Source organism: Rattus rattus, chromosome 8, assembly GCF_011064425.1.
Source record: "Rattus rattus isolate New Zealand chromosome 8, Rrattus_CSIRO_v1, whole genome shotgun sequence".
NCBI lineage: Eukaryota > Metazoa > Chordata > Mammalia > Rodentia > Muridae > Rattus > Rattus rattus.
In genome coordinates this window covers 4,443,546-4,458,044 of record NC_046161.1, presented here as the reverse complement: position 1 = coordinate 4,458,044, position 14,499 = coordinate 4,443,546, and the positions used below count along the sequence as shown (strand labels likewise).

At 40.5% G+C, this 14,499-nt stretch overlaps 1 protein-coding gene across 3 annotated transcripts in view; it reads left to right on the top strand.

Moving 5' to 3' along the window:
• Dync2h1 (dynein cytoplasmic 2 heavy chain 1) overlaps window positions 1–12,979 on the top strand; it is a 198,172-nt gene extending 185,193 nt beyond the window's left edge. For all 3 annotated transcript variants that reach the window (XM_032911134.1, XM_032911135.1, XM_032911133.1), the window contains 2 exons: window positions 7,225–7,341; window positions 12,471–12,979. In XM_032911134.1, the coding sequence (XP_032767025.1) occupies window positions 7,225–7,341; window positions 12,471–12,629 (276 nt within the window). In that variant the 3' untranslated portion in view covers window positions 12,630–12,979. The remainder of the gene's footprint in view (window positions 1–7,224; window positions 7,342–12,470) is intronic.
• The last annotated feature ends 1,520 nt before the right edge of the window (window positions 12,980–14,499 follow it).

Sequence of the window (14,499 nt, the reverse complement as noted above, 5' to 3'; positions counted from 1 at the left end):
TCCTTTCTATTCCCTCCCAAGGTTATTCTTGTTCCCCTTTTAAAGAAGTAGTGAAGCATTCGCATTTTGGTCATCCTTCTTGAGTTTCATGTGTTCTGTGCATTTAAGGTAATTTGAGCATTTGGGCTAATAGCCACTTATCAATGAGTGCATACCATGTGTGTTTTTCTGTGATTGGATTACCTCACTCAGGATGATATTTTCCAGTTCTATCCATTTGCCTATGAATTTCATAAAGTCATTGTTTTTGATAGCCATTGTGTAGATGTACCATATTTTCTGTATCCATTCCTCCGTTGAAGGGCATCTGGGTTCTTTCCAGCTTCTGGCTATTATATGGCTGCGATGAACATAGTGGAGCATGTGTCTTTTTTATATGTTGGGGCATCTTGTGGGTATATGCCCAAGAGAGGTATAGCTGGGTCCTCAGGTAGTTCAATGTCCAATTTTCTGAGGAACCTCCAGACTGATTTCCAGAATGGTTGTACCAGTCTGCAATCCCACCAACAATGGAGGAGTGTTCCTCTTTTTCCACATCCTTGCCAGCATCTACTGTCACCTGAGTTTTTGATCCTAGCCATTCTCACTGGTGTGAGGTGAAATCTCAGGGTTGTTTTGATTTGCATTTCCCTTATGACTAAAGATGTTGAACATTTCTTTAGGTGTTTCTCAGCCATTCAGCATTCCTCAGCTGTGAATTCTTTGTTTAGCTCTGAACCCCATTTTTTAATAGCGTTATTTGTCTCCCTGCGTCTAACTTCTTGAGTTCTTTGTCTCTTTTGGATATAAGCCCTCTATCAGTTGTAGGATTGGTTAAAATCTTTTCCCAATCTGTTGGTTGCCGTTTTGTCCTAATGATAGTGTCCTTTGCCTTACAGAAGCTTTGCAGTTTTATGAGATCCCATTTGTCGTTTCTTGATCTTAGAGCATAAGCCATTGGTGTTTTTGTTCAGGAAATTTTCTGCAGTGCCCATGTGTTCGAGATGCTTCCCCACTTTTTCTTCTATTAGTTTGAGTGCATCTGGTTTTATGTGGAGATCCTTGATCTACTTGGACTTGAGTTTGTACAAGAAGATAAGAATGGATCAATTAGCATTCTTCTACATGCTGACCACGAGTTGAACCAGCACCATTGTTTGAAAATGCTGTCTTTTTTCCACTGGATGGTTTTAGCCTCTTTGCCAAATTTAAAGTGATCATAGATATGTGGGTTCATTTCTGCGTCTTCAATTCTATTTCCTTGATCTACTTGCCTATCTTTGTACCAATACCATGCAGTTTTGTCACTATTGCTCTTTAATACTGCTTGAGGTCAGGGATGGTGATTCCCCAGAAGTTCTTTTATTACTGAGAATAGTTTTCACTATCCTGGTTTTTTGTTTGTTTGTTTGTTTGTTTGTTTGTTTTGTTTTGTTTTGATTTGTTTTTGTTCTCTCAAATGAATTTGCAAATTGCTCTTTCTAACTCTATGAAGAAATGAGTTAGAATATTGATGGGGATTGGATTGAATCTGTAGATTGCTTCCTGCAAAATGTCGATTTTTTACTACATTAATCCTGCCAATCCATGAGCATGGGAGATCTTTCTATCTTCTGAGATCTTCTGAGATCTTCTTCGATTTCTTTCTTCAGATACTTGAAGTTCTTGTCATACAGATCTTTCACTTGCTTGGTTAGAGTTACACCAAGATATTTTTTATTGTTTGTGACTATTGTGACCAGTGTCATTTTTTCTAATTTATTTCTCAGCCTGTTTATCCTTTGAATAGAGGAGGGCTACTGATTTAAGTTGATTTTATATTCAGCACTTTGCTGAAGTTGTTTATTAGGTATAGGAGTTCTCTGGTGGAATTTTTGGGGTCACTTACGTGTCCTATCATATCATCTACAAATAGTGATATTTTGACTTCTTCCTTTCCAATTTGTGTTCATTTGACCTCCTTTTGTTATCTAATTGTTATAGCTAGGACTAATATGCTATCGAATAGGTAGGGAGAGAGTGGTCAGTCTTATCCAGTCCCTGATTTTAGCGGGATTGCTTCAAGTTTCTCTCCATTTCATTTGATGGTGGCTACTGGTTTGCTGTATATTGCTTTTACTATGTTTAGGTATGGGTCTTGAATTTCTGATCTTTCAAGACTTTTATCATGAAGGGGTGTTGAATTTTCTGAGCATCTAACGAGATGATCATGTGGTTTTTCTTTTTCCTTTAAGTTTGTTTATACTGTGGATTACATTGATGGATTTCTGCATATTGAACCATCCCTGCATCCATGGGATGAAGCCTACCTGATCATGGTGGATTGATGTATTCTTGGATTCTTTTTGCCAGAATTTTATTGAATATTTTTGCATGGATATTCAAAAGGGAAATTGGTATGAAGTTCACTTTTTTTATTGGGTCTTTGTGTGGTTTAGGTATGAGCATAACTGTGGCTTCATAGAAAGAATAAGGTAGTGTTCTGCTTAAATTTTTTTGGACTAGTTTGAAGAGTATTGGTATTAGGTCTTCTCTGAAGATCTGATAGAATTCTGCACTAAACCCATCAGGTCCTGGGATTTTTTTGGTTGGGAGACTTTTAATGACTATTTCTACTTCTTTAGGGGTTATGGGATTGTTTAGATGTTAAGTTGGTACCTGGTATTTGTCTGGAAAATTGTACATTTCATCCAGATTATCCAGGTTTTTTTTTTTTTAAGTATAGGCTTTTGTAGTAGGAGCTGATGATTTTTTGAATTTCCTTACTTTCTCTTGTTATGTCTCCCTTTTCATTTCTGATTTTGTTATTTGGATACATTCTCCCTGCCCTCCGGTTAGTCTGGCTAAGGGTTTGTTTATCTTGTTGATTTTCTCAAAGAGCTAGCTCCTGGTCTTGTTGATTCTTTGTATAGTTCCTTTTTGTTCTACTTTGTTGATTTCAGCCCTGAGTTTGATTATTTCCTGCTACCTACTTCTCTTGGATATATCTGTTTCATTTTGTTCTAACGCTTTCAGTTGCGCTGTCAAGCTGCTAATGTATGCTCTCTCCAGGTTCTTTTCTGAGGCACTCAGAGCTAAGAGTTTTCCTCTTACCTTAGCATTGTTTTCATTGTGTCCTGTAATTTTGGGTATGTTGTGCCTTCATTTTCATTAAATTCTCAAGTGTTTAATTTCTTTCTTTATTTCTCCCTTGACCAAGTTATCATTGAGTAGAGCTTTGTGCGGCTTCCATGTGTATGTGGGCTTTTGGTTGTTTCTGTTATTATTGAAGACCAGCCTTGGTCAGTGGTTATTTCATAGGATACATGGGATTATTTTGATCTTCTTGTATCTGTGGAGGCCTGCTTTGTGACTGATTATATGGTCAATTTTGGAGAAGGTACCATGAGGTGCTGAGAATAGGGAATATTCTTTTGTTTTAGGATGAAATGTTTTATACATATCTGTTAAATCCATTTGGTTCATAACTCCTGTTAGTTTCACTGTCTTCGTTTAGTTTCTGTTTCCATGAACTGCCCATTGAGGAGAGTGGGATGTTGAAGTCTCCCACTATTATTGTGTGAGGTCCAATGTGTGCTCTGAGCTTTAGTAAAGTTTCTTTTATGAATATCAGTACCCTTGCATTTGGAGCATAGAAGATCAGAATTGAGAGTTCATCTTGATAGATTTTTTCCTTCATGATTTTGAAGTGTCCTTCTTTATCTTTTTTGATAACTTTGGTTGAAAGTTGATTTTATTCAATATTAGAATGGCTACTCCAGCTTGTTTCTTGGAACCATTTGCTTGGAATTTTTTTTCCAGCCTTTTACTCTAAAATAGTATCTGTCACTGAGGTGCATTTCCTATATGCAGCAAAATGCTGGATCAAGTCTGTTAGTCTAAGTCTTTTTATTGGGAAATTGAGTCCATTGATGTTAAGAGATATTAAGGAAAAGTGATTGTTGCTTCCTGTTATTTTAGAGGTAAAATTATGTTTGTATGGCTATCTTCATTTGGGTTTGTTGAAAGAAGATTATTTTCTTGCTTTTTCTAGGGTGTAGTTTCACTCCTTGTGTTGGAATTTTCCACCTGTTATTCTTAGTAGGGCTGGATTTGTGGAAAGATATTGTGTGAATTTGGTTTTGTCATGTTTTCTCCATCTATGTTGAGGTTTTGCTGGGTATAGTAACCTGGGCTGGCATTTTGGTTCTCTTAGGGTCTATATGACATCTCCCCATGATTTTCTAGCTTTCACAGTCTCTGGTAAGAAGTCTGGTGTAAATCTGATATGTCTGTCTTTATATGTTACTTGACCTTTTTCTCTTACTGCTTTTAATATTCTCTTTGTTTTGTGTATTTGACGATAATGTGATGGGAGGAATTTCTTTTCTAGTCCCATCTATTTAGTTGAAGATATTTACTTGCCCTTCGAGTTGGGAATCTTCACTCTTTTCTATACCTGTTATCCTTAGGTTTGATTTTCTCATTGTGTCCTGGATTTCCTTGATGTTTTGGGTTACGAGCTTTTTGCATTTTGCGTTTTCTTTGACTGTTATGTCAATGTTTTCTATGATATCTTCTGCACCTGAAATTCTCTCTTCTATTTCTTGTATTCTGCTGTTGATGCTTATATCTATGACTCCTGATCTCTTTTCTTGGTTTTCTATCTCCAGGGTTGTCTCCCTTTGTGATTTCTTTATTGTCTCTATTTCCATTTTTAGATCCTGGATGGTTTTGTTCAATTCCTTCATCTGCTTGGTTGTGTTTTCCTGAAATTCTTTACAGGATTTTTGTGTTTCCTCTTTAAGGGCTTGTACTTGTTTACTTGTATTGTCCTGTATTTCTTTAAGGGAGTTTTTTATGTCCTTCTTAAAGTCCTCTATCGTCATCATGAGATGATGTCCATGTCTCAATTTTCTGCTATTTTTGGGGTATCCAGGACTTGCTGTGGTGGGAGAACTCAGTCCTGATGAAACCAAGTAGCTTTTGTTTCTGCTTCTTGTGCTTGCCTCTTGCCATTTTGTTATCTCTTTTGTGAGTTGGTTTTGCTGTCTCTGACTGGAGCTGGTCCCTTCTGTGAGCCTGTAATTTTGGGTGTGTCAGCGCTCTTGGGAGACCAGCTCTCTCAGGGCAGGATTTGGCCTCAGAGAGCTGTGCCACAGGGTTAACTCCAGGGTGCAGATGGAGACCAGAAGGATTCTGTCCCCAGTTGCTCTTTGGTTCCTGAGCTTTGTGGTGTCCTGGCAGGTTGTCTTTGGCCAGTTATTGGAGTAAAAATGTTTGTCTCACCTGTGGACTTAGGAGCGACAGCACTCCTGGGAGACCAGGTCCCTCTGGGCAGGATTTGGGTCCAGAGAGCTGTGCCACAGGGTTAACTCCAGGGTGCAGTTGGAGACCAACAGTATTAATTGAATTTACAAACAGTAAAGCTATCCCCTAAGTGTGTACAGACATGTAAATCACATTCGTGTGCTCAGTAGTGAACTCAATAAAGTGTTTTAAGATTTCATTTCCTGTATATATAAATGAGATAGTAGAATAGATTCAGTTATCTAGAAAGTATTGTAAAAAGACCTCTGGTAAGAATTATCCAAGTAATTTCTGCTTAAACTTTTGATGTTTCTCACTTCAGTGGGTTGTTTATATAATTTGTATATGGCCAGTATCACTGGCTGAAACTTACTGAACGTTTTCTATGTATCTGACGGCGTCACACATATTTTACTCCATGTCAGATTGGTCCTCCTCTCAGATAGCCTGTGACCCAGTGTCATGGAGATCCTATAGTTTTAGGACCAGCCTTGTCAAGTGCTCCAGGGGTTCACTGTAGCCGTCCAGGGGTTCACTGTAGCTGTCCAGTGGCTTAAGGTCGAGCAGGGCTCACCTGAAAGGAGGACTGGAAATGATAAGGGTGGGGGGTGAGAGAAACATGAAGCCAAAACAGCGTTCTGATCAAAGTTTAATATTCAGCACAGTGTATATAAAGGGAGAAATCACAAAACCCATCCCCAGAACAGTAACATGGGGTAGCAACAGTACAGCAGTAAATCTAAGTTTCTAGTTTGCAGTTCATTAACTTCAGCACAAATCAAGGCAGCAGCTTAACTCCTGCACATCAAAGTTCACAGTTGCAGCCAAGGAAGATGTTTCTGCTCAGGCTGATAAGCCCATCACTCAAGGTCTGCTTCTGCCTTTCTTGGGTGTTTTCACAGTCTCCCTGGCCTGCCAGGCTGAGGAGGTCACAGTTCATTGATGGGATCGATGTTGGGGTGGATCTAGGCCAGAGAGAGATCTGAGCTGGTCAGCACACTGGCTCTCCTGATCTCATACCTTCAAGGCTGACTTACCAGTAACCCCTGCAACCAGGGCCAGCTATATTCTGCTGCCCAGGGGAGGTGCAGGATCTGCTCTTCAGAGTGCTCCAGCAGGTGAGGGGTGGGACCAGAACTCCTCCTCTCATGACCCCAGGGCCAGCCCTCCCATTTCCTGTAGCTGGCAAGGGGTGAGGGTGGGGGATGGCATCTTTCCCTTGCTATGCCACAGCACAGGATATAAGAGGCAGGGTTGGCTCATTCACAAACCCCACATTGAAGGCCAGCTCTACTATGCAGTGTAAGGGGAAGGGTCAGCTCTCCAGCCTGCTGTAGGTGGCTGGGGTGCGTGGGGGCAGCATATCTCAGAAGTATCTCTCCTTATCCATCCCTCTCCATCCCTTGACATCAAAGAACAGAGAAGTGGTGGACCAGCTCTTCCAAACTCATGCTCCCAGAGCCAGCTCACCCGAGCCTCCTACATCAGAGTCAGCTCTACTGTGCTGCCCAGGCAAGGTGCAAGGCCTGTTCTTACAAAGGAAGATGGTATTGTTAATACTCTGCTCCTTGGTTTATAACAATCTTCACAGCAGTCGTTTCAGATTGGTATTCTTCCCAGGTTTTAAAGAAAAGGAAACAGCTATAACTCATTAATAAAAAGTGTTAGAAGATGTGTGAGGACCATGTGGTCATTCTCTGATTAGGCTTCTCTCTCACACCTCTTGGAAAAGAGTTAATTTGTGTTTTGCTTTTATATTTCTAATTAACCTGACATTGTGAATTTCTCAGAGGACATTAGCTAAAAAGTGAGAACTGTCTAGAGAAAGTTCACAGTGAACAAGTTCAGATTTGGTGTGTTCTCCAAATAAACGGCCCTAATCTGTTTTCACAGCATTGTATGCCTGGCACATCAGAATCTGGTTTATACTGTAACACTGTGTTCCTTTCTGTGCAGATCAGCGGTCTGTTACTGGAAGGGTGCAGTTTTGATGGCAATCGCCTCTCAGAAAACCAGCACGACTCCCCCAGCGTGTCGTCGGTTCTTCCGTGCTACATGGGCTGGACTCCACAGGTCAGCCTTGGGTGCACAGCTCCAATCTCACTGCTCCACTCTCACATTTACTTTTCTGCAAGATATCATGGCTTGTGGTGGTTTTAGTTTGCTTTCCCATTTTACCTGCAATTTAACACATTTGTAGTCAAAGTATTTTATTTTTGAAGAGGTAAAGATTTTTAAACCATTTTGTTTTGGAAACAGTTTTCTTTAAAAAAAAAAAAAAAGTGTATGATTAGATCCAAACCTTGGATTAGATCCAAACCTTGAGCTTAAGAACTGAGTGATGGTGTGCCATGAGCCTTCCTATGCACACCTCCTAGACACACACTTTTCATGGTTTCAAGTAAGTCTCTTGAGCCACACAGGTCAAGGCCTTTGCATAGTCAGGAGCACTGAAAGTAACTAGGTGTGGCTCTGAAATGAGAATGTTGGCTGCAAGTTGGTGGTGCTTGAAGAGGCTCAAGAGGTGTGTCCTTCTGAGGAATAGGTCACTGTGTGGTTCTGAGGCTTAAAAGCCAGCTGCCAGTCTCCATTTGTACTCCCCGCTTCCTGCTACAGTTCCAAACGTAAGTTCTCAGCCTCAACCCTAACTTCCGTGTCTCCATTCTGCCATCAGGGACTCAGACTGTTCTGGAACCATCAGCCCAAATAAAGCCACCTTTCTATAAATTGCCTGGATCACAGTATTTATCTTGGCAGTATAAAAGTAACTCGTACACCAGGCCAGAGTAATATATGTCAGAGGTTTCACAGAATAACAGCAGCTTCAGTAACTGAGAGTTTTATTCTTCAATAGTGGATGGAACCTGGAGGCATACCTGTGTCTTTAAAATAGAATGCAGTTTTAGATGAGATGTGTATCTTCTTAACTCTGAAGCTTAAACTGAAAATGGATACATAATACATTGTAATCCTCCCTCTGATGAGCAGCAAAACTGTTGTTCACTACAGGAAAAATAGATTTTTGTCATTAGGAAATGCTGCATTGAAATGTACACACACACACACACACACACACACACACACACACACACACACATATATTTCAATGTTTTTTACCAAGATCAAGAGCACCTGAGTGTTTGAACATAATGTTTAGGGCTGTAGCAGTAACTAACTGTCACTGTTCAGAGAGACAAAAGAGCACAATCCTGGGAGGCTCCTCCCACCCATGCAGATTCATTTCCTCCAGGGTTGGGATAACTTTCAGATAAGGCAATGAGATCAAAAGAATATTTGTCTTTTTTCAGAAATTTATATCAAAAAGGTGATAATTATGGGTTATATGGGTTTTGATCTTAAGCTGTAAATGATGCTCAAAGTTGTACCCACTCTGCACATGCGTTAGGCCAAAGCTTTCCACATGGGAGCTACATCCTGTGTTATCTGGGTAGAACCAGCATCCTCGTGAGGATCTGTAGAAATGAGAGACAGGAGAACCCTGAAGAAGGCTGCAGAAGTTGAGAGGGTAAACTTGAAGGGACAGAATGAGCGAGGCCTCTAGAAGCCAGGGGTGCAGGACAGAGACCCTCTCTGGGAGCCTCCAGAAGAGCAGGGCCTGCCAGCCCCAAGGTCAGGACTCTGGCAGTAGGTCAGTTCTCCTAAGACACTAAACTCCTGTCTATGTTGGAGTAAGAGGAAGAAACGTGCACAGACTATTACATAGCTGCATAAGCATTATAAATGTGTACAGAGTAGTTTTAAAATATGCAGAGGACAGAGTTCATGCTTACTATGGTTTCTGTGAATGAGGATGTATTAAAATAGAAATTAACACATGTAACAGAGTTCGATCAGTCTGCCTGCCTCTGCTCTGTAGTCGCTGCCCCCAGCAGTGGCCAGAACATTTCTTTCAAATATGAAATTACGTTATTTCTCCACTCAGAAGCGTTCAGTGAAAAATTCCAAGTACCAACATCAACCTCTAAGCAAAGGAATAAGAGAAGGGAAGAAGTGTGGACACAGCAATGTCCCTTGGAGATGTCCTGCCATTAGCATATTGCTTGCTATTGCTAGGACTTGTGTGCTTTTAACTCATTTTGCCTAAAGCACAAAAGTTACATTAATAGACTAGAGAAGCAGGAAAACCCTGTAGTGTGCTCACTCACATAGGACAGAATGCATGAACGATAGCTGGGCCAAACTGGTATCACATTTTAGACTTGATCTTCAGTACTGAGCTTAGCCAACAGACTAGTTTCTATTTATTGTAACTGTAATACAGTCACAATATATGGGATTTAATTACTGAATTTTATTTGCATAATACTTTTTATGTACTATTTTGAACTATTTACGATCTTCAAGTATCTTATTTTGTTATATGAACAGTGTATTTAATAGTTTTCATAAAATTTTAATTTTGTTCAAATACCTTAGCCTAGCTAGTCTGATTCTTTGTCCTGATAAAATAAATGTATTAAAGAAGGAACTGGATTCTCAGTATTTAGTGCAGTTACACAGCACACCTAAGGAACCATCAGCATTTTGGTGTTAGCCAGATCATTGGCTCTGCCTAGACTTGGGTCATTTATGCTTAGGGACCTAGAGCAAGTCCATTCGGTTTTCCCAAACCTCAGGAGCCTGAGAAATGCTGAGCAGAATGTCAAGAAGCCACAGTGGTCATTTGCTGGAGTGCTGTAGGACTAGGGAGAAAGCTGTGTGAGCTGTCAGTGAATACCCAGCATCAGAGCATCCTGTCCTGGTGTCTGCTGGCAGCAAGGACAGACTGGAGCCTTTCACTGTGCTACCTGGGCTTAGGTTCCCGCAGACATCAGGTGCTCGAGAAAACTGACCCCTCCAGCACGAAGCTCCACACCACCACAGTCCACTGAATGTGTAATGGCTATCTGCTTTTTGTAAAGACTGTAGTAGTGGCCGCAGTGGAAGAAAGCTTGCACTTGATGGCTCTGAGTCTGAATCCTAAGCAGAATTGGAGAAGAGGGCCAAGTCAGTGGCAGGAGTCTCAGGTTCTTCTTACTCCAGACCCTACATTTTACAAGCAGTCCACCTAAGAATTCATTTTCTCATAAGCCTTGTTAGGATGACAGCCCAGAAGACTTAATTTTAGTACTCTTTACTTAAAAGTTATGTTCTAGATATTTGATGTGTGTGTATTTCCTAAGTTGTAAGCTTCACTGAAGGACATTTTTCCCATCTGTGTGCAACCTCTGTGACATAAGTGCTCCATGAGCACACAAAGCACTGTCATATGGTAGGCCAGATAACCCAGCAGTCACACAAACTAGAGACAGCCAGGAAGACTCAGGGCAGATGGCTGCATTCTTTTGGGAAATGATCTATGTAAAATGCAAGCTTTGTTGTATGTGCAGTAGGTTAAAATTCTTGGGTATCAAATAGACTGAAGTGACTTACATCAAAGATGTGAGGATCTCAGCAGAATCCTCATGTTGGAAAAGAAAAGGTTCATATAATGTCCACTTAAGAATTAAAATAGGATTTAAAAAATATTTTCCTGAAAGAAAACTATTTTTACTTCTCTTTGCTATAGCATTATCTACTATCAGCAGAAAGTGTGAAAAGGATGAATTTTTCTTGTTGATTTCAGAATTGATAGAAGTAGGTCCAAAGAGTAAGGCATGTACATGAGTAAGGCTCTAACTTCCTGTATCATATGCAAAGGTCACATGTTCTTTCACCTCAGGGAACAAAATACTTAGCTTCTAAGTATTCCATATTCTAAAACCATGCATTTCCATAAATGATCACTTCGACTTTAAAGATAGTAACTGAATTTATCATGGCCATCTTTACTATGGGTAAACTCTCTATGCTTCTAATCCATTCCAGTAATCTTCTAGAATAATCCTTAAATTCCATTCCAGCTCTAAAACACTAATAATTCACTGGTTGAATGAGATCATAAGTTCAGACCAAACACCAATGTTAGATTTAAGTTGGAAACACTATTACAAATTTGTTTGAAAATTCTTCTTTGAAAAAGTTGCCTATTTCTGAAATCCAGCCACACAAAAATTCTAGATGAAACATGGCTAGCCATGCCTGGCACCCAAGTGAGGGTCTTTGATGGCATATTCTCCTGAAAGAAACCAAGGATCATCACAGTAATCCTTCATTTCTCCTCTGTGGGAGAGATTGAATGCAAGCTTGCAGCACACTGAGACTGAACATACGACAGACAGCAAGGGCAGCAAAGTCAGCAGGCAACATGAACAGCACCCGGGTGGAGACAGACAAGTGGAGCACCAGGAAGAGACTTGCACTGAACTACAGGAGAATGCCTGAGTCCACCAGCTAGCTCGGGAAAGCAGCAGCCCCGGGAGCATACCAGGGACATGCACTGTGTGAAGAGGAAAGGGAGATTACAGCACTTCCTTCAATCCTTCCCTTCTAGATTGAACTTACTGGTAGTAAGAATTGAGAAATTGAAGTTTTTTGTAAGCATATTCTTGCTTAGAAATTATTTTTATGTTTGTAGAAATTTACAGATAAAATTATATGCTTAATTTCAAAATATTCCAGTATTTGGGGCTAAAGGAAAGTTTTAGAGTGTGTGTCTATGTGTCTCTGTGTGTGATTACATCTGTGTGTGTGTGTGAGAGAGAGAGAGAGAGACAGAGAGACAGGGAGACAGGGAGAGACCGAGAGAGAAAGTGACAGAGACAGAGAGACAGAGACAGAGAGAGAGAGAGACAGAGAGAGAGAGTGACAGAGACAGAGGCGAGGGAGGAAAGGGAGAGCACAAACACGGTTGGCACATTGTGGAAGTCGGAAGACAGCCACCGCGGTCTTCTTCACCTTTGAGATGGTTCTCTGTTGTTAAGCACCACTGTACACACCAGTGAGGTGGCCAGTGAGCTCCCCCGTCTCAGTCTCTCATCTCACTAGGAACACTGGTGCTAGAGCTGCCTGTACTGTGTGTCTGGCTTCTATGTAATTATTGGAGACTTGAACTCAGGTCCTCATGCTTGCTGGTGAGCCATTTTCCCAGTCCTTCAGCAAGTGTTTAAAGGAACCATGGTTGGGTATTTGTAAGCTGCTGTGGGATATAGGAACTTACTATAGTAATCTTTGGTTGAAATGTCTAATATCTAATACAGCATAAGAATCGGAAGGTGTGGATTTGTTGCTCTATTTTTAGACCATTCTTTTCTTTTGAACAGGGTTCTTATGGTCCATATTCCCCCGAAGAATGCATCTCTTTGCCTGTTTACACAAGTGCTGAGAGGGATTGTGTGGTGACCAACATTGATGTTCCCTGTGGTGGCAACCAGGACCAGTGGATCCAGTGTGGGGCAGCGCTGTTTCTTAAAAATCAGTAAATCTGAGACAACACAGGAGGACTCAGCAAAGTGACAGTTACTTCAGCGCTCTATGCATAGCATGCAGTCAGTCTGCATTTGAAATGTTAGTTCAAGTATCTGCTATGAGTTGTTCTTATTGATGATCTCCTTGTGTTTCTATTTTAATAAATGTGTAACACCAGCACTGTGTACCTTAAAGAATTTCATATTAAAGTGGGGTATTTGTTGGTAGGTATTAAATATTTTTATGAAGAAGTTTACTTTTCAGTAGTTTAAATATTTACAATTTAAAGTTCTATATTTAAGAAATCGATAATATTTTGGTTTTGTATAATTGCATATAAAGTTATTGTAATCTATGGTTTTAAGTATGTATACACTCTGCTTTTAAGCATTGAACAATGTACAAAGGTATAATGAATGAATTATCTTTTTTTTTTTTTACATTTAAAACACAAGAAAAAAATTTATTTTGTCTCACAGTTTTGGTCTCATGCTATAGGCCACATCTGATGTAGTAATCTAAAATGGTATGGAGCATGTTTGCATGTGCACTCACATGTGTGCATCCACACACAAGCATGTTGGACTTTGTCCATCTTCTTATAAAGCCACAAGTATGAATGAATTATCTTAACAACTAAACAAGATGCCATTTCTTTGTGAACATCAAATAATATAATACATAATAATATCCTAAAGGTAAAGAGGAAGAATTCACCTGAGAATGCAGATACTATAGATAATGAAACGTAAGTTCTGGGCATAGGATTTAGAGTAACCTTCTTTCTTTGAGCTTTGGAACTTGTATTTGATCTCTGCAAGACTCCCTGAAATCCAAGAATGCGGCGGTGCTGCCACTGAGTGACGCCTTAAGAGCTGAGTTATGTCCAGCTGTCTGTCTACTGGGAACAGACAGCTCTGGAGGGCTGAGGTGTGTGCTGCTGTCAGGCATGTGCAAGAACCACTCTCGTCTACTGTGTGTGTCTACACGTGCCAGTGCTATTGGGGTTTGTTGTTTTATTTTGCACTTCCCCCAGTATCAGGAATGAAATTGAGAGTGCAGTGCAAGGTAGACAAGCACTCTATGACTGAGCCACATGCCCACACTTGGCATTTATCATCAAAGAAAAGTTGCATGCTTAGAGGAGAAATAATAGCTGAAATAAAAGGAAAAAGACACTGTGAATTAGGAATCTCACAGTACTACTCAAAAATAGAGATACTAGCCAGAGCGAGGAGTAAAGACATAAAGTAGCGTCAAACAGTAGACAGTAGGATCCTACACATCTGAGTCTTTGCCCTCTGTTCCCAAGAAACAGTGAAATAATGGCTAAAAGCTTAAAGGAGTGTGTAATTTTGAAATTTCTGGGAAATAGGAAAAGTTCAAAAGATGACCCATTTTCTTTGGGTTAATATTTGTATCCACTTAGTTCTGACAGAGACAATAGTCATGGCCCACACTGACTTGAATAGGGCAGGCTTGGTAAGTGTTACAGCTCTAAAGGAACCACAAAGTTACCACAAAGGCTCACCACAAACCTCAAGCAAGCCATTTGTTGGGAGAGAAAATCCCAGGAGGGTGACTGCTTTTGATCAGCTGAGAAGCAGCAAGGAATTGAGCAGAAAACAGGGTTTATATAGGGTCTCTTGGGGGTACAGGGGCTTTCAATTCTCGAGCTTGGACTTTCTACTCTGTAGGGTGGAGGCTGGGTCCAGCTGTTAGAGAAGTCAGTGTTCTGTGAGTGGAGGTCCTCTGGGGAGGTGCCTGCCCACTTGCATACCTCAAGGAGCTTACATTCCCTTCTTTTTGTTTATTATTCATAAGCATTCAGGTTCTTAGATGCAGGGGTGAGTGACAACAACTACTTCCTGATGAATGGGGAGT